Consider the following 5688-nt stretch of genomic DNA (forward strand, 5'->3'; position numbering starts at 1 on the left):
GGTGGCCGGGGCGGCTGGGCCTGGCGCAGGGCTGCCCGGCCGGCTTCTCCCCGTGCGCGGGGCCAGTGGTCGCGTCCGAGGGAACTCTCGGCTGGGCCCTGACTTGTGCGCCTCGCGTCACTCAGCAGATGCACAGCGCCCCCTCCGCGGAGGAAAGGCTCTTTATTTCCCAGCAGGTCACGGGGTGGCGGGGCATCTTGGGGCTTGTAGTCTCCGCTGGAGTAAAATAAGAGGATGGAGGGGGAGAACTCGGGCGCCCCCGAATTGGATTCAGAGAGTTGGCATGTGCGGGGACCTGGGCTTGGCGTCGATGGGACAGTGAAAGGTGCAGAGAACAGTGAGACGGTCAGGTGTGCAGCTGTCTGGGGAGGCAGCAAAGATGGACGCGGGGAGCAGCCTGCAGGGCAGCGAGGTGAGGGAGGACTCTGGTCCAGGTGTACCTTCCTCTAGTGGGCAAGGGAAGGGCCTGCGCTAGGTGGAAACTGAAGGCAGTCCCGCGGACTTCGTGAGTCTCAAGGGAGTCCAGGAGCTTGAGTCGTGGGATGGGCCGCAGGAGCAGCTGGAGAGGGCTCCTTTACTGGAAGGAAAGCAGCGCTCTTGTTGCTCACTCATTTGTTCCGTTTCCTGTGCGGGCCCCCGAGGAACCATTCTCCAAACCAGGCACCTCCTCCAGCTCAGAGAGGCCCTGAAAGCCAGACACAGGTGTGAGCAAATGGCAGGGGTGAGAAAGGAGAAACCCGACTGAAGCAATGTCTCCTTCCTCCCTGTTTTCCCTCCGGTTTCCCATAGCTTCCTAATGCTCTCCTGTTCCCAGTCCTTTAGATACTACCCACGTCCCTCTTACCATTAGGGGAGAAACGTCCCCAAGCCAGAAAGCCACTCATTTTCTGTTTAAAACCCCTTCATTTCCCTCCTGTCCAATTGCCTTTCCACTGACCAGTATAGCTGCTGGAGATAGCTGGCAGCTTTCCTCCCTGCCCCCCTGTACCTCCTGCAGCTCCTGGTAGTGAAGACTCTGGCTCCTGCAGCATCCTGGCTTCCTCTGGCTCAGCAGGAGCAGAGCGTAGGCTGAGACCAGCACTCCCCCTAGGGTGAAGGCTTCCACGCTGAGCTGCAGTACCAGCAAGCCAGCCAGCTGCAGACAGACAGGGCTAAGGATGCCATAAAGACCCCGCACCCATCTCCTCTTGCCTGCTCACCCTCCCACCTTCTCCTTTTCTCACCCGTACCTGGGAGGGTGCAGTCGGGGCAGGCCTCAAGGCTGTCTTCATCACCTCGACCACCACCACTATGAAGCCCAAGATCAGGTTGCAGGTGTTGAGTATCATCATGGCCCGCACCTGCCAGCGAGCCAGCTCAGCCCTGCCCACCCTAGGGTAGCCGTCCTTAAGTCCCACCTATAGCTTCATGGAGCCCAACACTCTGCTTCTGCCCCTCCACCTCCAACAGGGCCACGAGCCCTCCGTCTTGCTTTCCCTCAGTATTTTAGGTGTGTCAGGGGCAGAGAGTTGAGAGGCTCAGTCAGCACTTAAGAGAGCCACTTACTTCCCAGGCTGAGGACGGTGTGTGGTGTGTGTGTTTGTATCTGTGTGCCTGTTTGGGGCATCAGAGGACGGTGGTGCATTTTCTTCCCCTCTTACCTTCCAGAGGCGGGGCGCTCTGCGAAGCTCAAGGGTGATAATCCCAGTGACGAAACCCTGAATGGTGAGAAGTACGAGTGTTGAACTCTGGCCTCATTAGGGAGAGACCCCAGGTCTTCCTTCTCCCCTCGCTCGTGAGTCTTACTGAGGCTCCAGGCCCAAGTGGCAGTGCTGTGGCCACGTGACAAGCAGAGTTCAGGCATGCAACCGAGACGGCGAAGGGCATCACAGCTGCGGCCAGCCACAGCTGGCTTACCTGGGGGCCAGGGCAGAGTCGTTGAGAAGGAATTGTCAGGGATTCCCTTCCCTCCTCTCAACCCCTGCCTCTTCTGGAGCTCAGCAATTGTGATGAACACATACGTGGCGGAGAAAGTCAACCAATGGCAGTAAGGGAAGCGATCATGAAAAACAGTATGATTTTTTTTCTGTTACAGTTTACTTACCTGTATGCTTCCCCCCTGTGATAGAAGCTACTTGGAGATTAAGGGTCTTGCCTTGTTTCTTTGTCTCCTCCCACTCCTCCCACTCAGAACCTCATATGGTTTCTGGCACATGCTAGGTCTCACTAAACAGGGATGGAATCAAACGACACGGGAGGACATGCCAGGACCTGGGTTGGGGCAGCCTGGCCTCACCGCCAGAACCAAGAGGTGCCCATTGCGTCTGTGCCTCGCCCACTGCTGTAGTTTTTCCAGACGGAGGCCAGGTCTGTCCTCTTGCTGACCAGCTGTCTCCTCCATGCCCTGTGACCACGAGAGCTGGATGTTTCCTAGACCTAGATAAACAAACAAACGTGGGGCCTTCCTATCAGGAGGTAGGACACGCGACAACATCTCTTTCAGTGTCCCACTGCCGCTCCCAATATTCACGGAGTTGAGACTTAGAGCCTCACACCTACCTAGTCTGAGGCAGCTATTCCACAGGAACGAGACCAAGCTGGGTCCTCGGACGTCCGAAGGGTTTGGTAGTTCAGAGCACAGGACAGACTGGTCCTAGCAGAGATAGGCTATCGGGGTGGGCTGTGGTGGGGCAAAGGTCCCTCTGAGGGCAGAAGGATCCAGGGAGTGGCTCTGGGGAGACACCAGCCTTAGCTCACTCCACAAGACGCCCAGCCCTGTCTCACTCTGCTCCCATTTCCTGTTGCTCCCATTTTTCGCCCATCCGCTGATTCTCCTCTTGATTCACTTGCATCATCTTCATGGAGGTCGCACTGGACCTAAGTTTCCCCTCGTCTCTGTCAAATCTTAATTCTTCCCGTGGCTTCCTCAACTACCTACTTTCCCCTAGCAAGATCCCACATTCCTCCTTGCAGCTTCATCCCCAGACCAGGTAAGGTTTAACTCCTCTGGCTTTCCTGCCTCTCACATTCTTGACAGTTTCTCCTTTCTCCTTCCTTTCTTGAAGAATTTTCCTTGAATTGGGTGGTAAGTGAGTGAGGATCCCTGTTTATAGTGGAGATAATTTTTGACTAATAGTCCGCAACTAGTCTTATATAAGGGGGTGCCCAAATGATCAGTCTTTTTTTTTTTTTTGGAGAGGTTTTGCTATAGGGCAGAAAAGACAGAGAGAGATGGAGAGACAGAAAGCGAGAAATCACCCCTGCCGGGGGGGTGGGGTGGGGTGTGAGATTAAGCCACAGAGTCCAGGACTTGAACCATGGTCAACTACATGGGAGTCCAGCGACATAGCCATTACACCAACTGCTGGTCCCTGATCAGTCTTGATAATGATGATACTGCAAAAATGAGTACTTTTGGGGACCAGCAGTTAGCATAATGGCTATGTCGCTGAACTCCCATGTAGTTGACCGCGGTTCGAGTCCCAGACCCGGTGGCTTGAACTCAACGCCGGGCGTGTGTGCGTGCATGCCCAAGATCCCGAGAGGAGAATGGAGGAGAAGGGATTGCGGTGTGGCCATCCCTTCTGGGGGTGATTTCTCACTTTCTGTCTCTCTGTTTCTCTCTGGCGAGCGCAAGTACACTGTAGCAAAAACCTCTCAAAAACAAACAAACAAACAAAAATGAGTACTTTTTAGAGAGATGGTGCCTCGCAGGCAAACCGACCTGAACTAGAATCTCAGCTATGCTGACTTCCCAGCCCTGTGACTTTGGGTACTTATTCCACCTATTTGAGTCAGTTTAATAAAAGGGTGAATAGGGACCAGCAGGTGGTGTGGTGGTTAAGGTGCTGGATTCCCACGTGGCCAAAATCCGCAGAGCAGGACGGAGGAGAAGGGATTGAGATGTGGCTATTCTTCCCAGGGGTGGTTTTCTCACTTCTCCCTCTCCATGTCTGTCCCCCTCTGTGAGTGCATGCACCCTATGGCAAAAGTATAGACAAAAAGGGGGAGCTAACTATGAAGGGTTGTTGAGTCAAGGATTTTTTTTTTTTTTTCAAGTTTTGCTATAGGGCTCATGGGCTCACTGGACTGAGAGAGAGAAAGAGAGGGGGAAAGTGAAAAATCATCCCCCAGGGAGGATGGCCATGCCACAAACCCCCCTCCCTTCTCCTCTAGGGATTCTGGGCACACACACTCACATGTGCTCAGCATGTCTTTCAACCTGCAGGTCCAGACTTGAATTGCAGTGTTGGCCGCGTGGGACCCAGCTACCTTAACCGCCTTGCCACCTGGCGGGTTTAACAATCACGGCTTCCTGATGAAGCCATCCTAATGTGCTGATGCCCATATACTAGAGTGCTTCATCAGAAGCTAAACGGGACATTTGTACAGTAAGAAGCAGAACCAAATGTATACTCCATAGATCAAAGAAAGGCCCAGCTTGGTGCAGAGCTTGAGGTCTAGAGGCAAGCAGACCTCTGTTCAAATGCCAGATCTACCTGGGTGACCTTGGCAAACTGCTTACTGTTTCCTTATCTATAAAGGGAAGTTAATAATACCACTATCAAGGGGTTGCCTTGCACGGTAAGGGAGAAAATGCATGTGAACCAGCTTAGTCAGAGCAGCACCTGTAGCACAGGGCCTGGCGCATTAGTGCTCAGTAACTGTTCATGGCCAGTATTACTATTATTTATTATTACTGATGATCTAAGAAGACAGAGTCAGAAAACACCTGGGAGTTGGTACCAGGGGCCAAGGTCCTGGGAGGCAATTCGCATTCTTTGCAGGCCACTGTGCTCTGCTCCTGCTGGGTTGTATCCACTCTACTCTCCTAGGGGGTGGGAATCACACATTGTAAGCACATCCAGGGAGCTGTAGTGCGTCTGTGCCTTCCTCCTCAAACCCCATGTGCATTCATTTTATCTGGTGACGCTGTGAGATGTTAGGCTTCGTACTGAGGATCACTGAACTTGCAGGCCAGAGGGGAGACGCCTTGAATCTCATTTTCCTTACCTGCAAACAGGGACTAATTGTGTTACACAAGGAAATGGTAAGGACTAATTACTATTACATATGTGAGTAGGCATTCGGTAAATACTGAGTAAATCTGAATATATTACATACAAGTTTGTTGCCCCTCTGTCTAGACCACAATCCCCTAGGAGAAAGGTACCACATACCCCATCTGTGCATCCCCCACACCGCTGAGCGCTGCCTGGTACTTAGTAGGCACTCAGTAAATATGTGTTGTATTGAAGGGCCATTAAAATGACTTAAGGAATGGAAAACAGAATTCGAGAGGAAGGAGCGGGAATTGTTTATCAAGAACAGAAAGGACCGAAGAATAACTTTAATAATGTTTCTCACACGGCAGACAGCAACTATCTCTATAATCGCCCCTCCTCCTCCCCCAAAAGAGAGACAAATTGTAAGGGAGAGGCTTTGAGATAAAACCCCAGGAAGAACTTCCCGAGTCTGTGCATGTTGGGGCAGAAAGAGCGGCAGAGCCAACTCCTTCCCTGGTATGTCCGGGTTTGGGGTGGGAGGGGCAGTCCTGCTAGGAGGCTGGGGGAAGGACGAGATGACCTTTCAAAATCTCTTCCAGTCTCCTGTTGGAATCGTCTGTGCGCCCCACCCCCGCTCCCTCCCTCCCTCCCTCCCTCCGACAGCGCCCCCCGTCTCCCAACTGCCCGCACCCCGCCCCTGGCG

The 5688-nt window shown here is 53.2% G+C and overlaps 2 protein-coding genes across 3 annotated transcripts in view; one reads left to right on the forward strand and one right to left on the reverse strand.

Annotated features, from left to right (window-relative positions):
• Window positions 1–5688, forward strand: part of ZNF219 (zinc finger protein 219) — a 15530-nt gene that overhangs the window by 1908 nt on the left and 7934 nt on the right. The window lies entirely within an intron of this gene.
• Window positions 30–3185, reverse strand: TMEM253 (transmembrane protein 253). Its single transcript, XM_006161428.3, has 6 exons — window positions 2276–3185; window positions 1786–1896; window positions 1641–1697; window positions 1230–1340; window positions 989–1135; window positions 30–685 (listed from the first exon to the last, which is right to left on the reverse strand). Exons 1-6 carry the CDS (start codon window positions 2471–2473, stop codon window positions 605–607), a joined length of 705 nt encoding a protein of 234 aa, XP_006161490.2. The 5' UTR covers window positions 2474–3185; the 3' UTR covers window positions 30–604.

This window comes from Tupaia chinensis, unplaced genomic scaffold (assembly GCF_000334495.1).
Source record: "Tupaia chinensis unplaced genomic scaffold, TupChi_1.0 Scaffold138584_1, whole genome shotgun sequence".
In the NCBI taxonomy this organism is placed as follows: domain Eukaryota; kingdom Metazoa; phylum Chordata; class Mammalia; order Scandentia; family Tupaiidae; genus Tupaia; species Tupaia belangeri.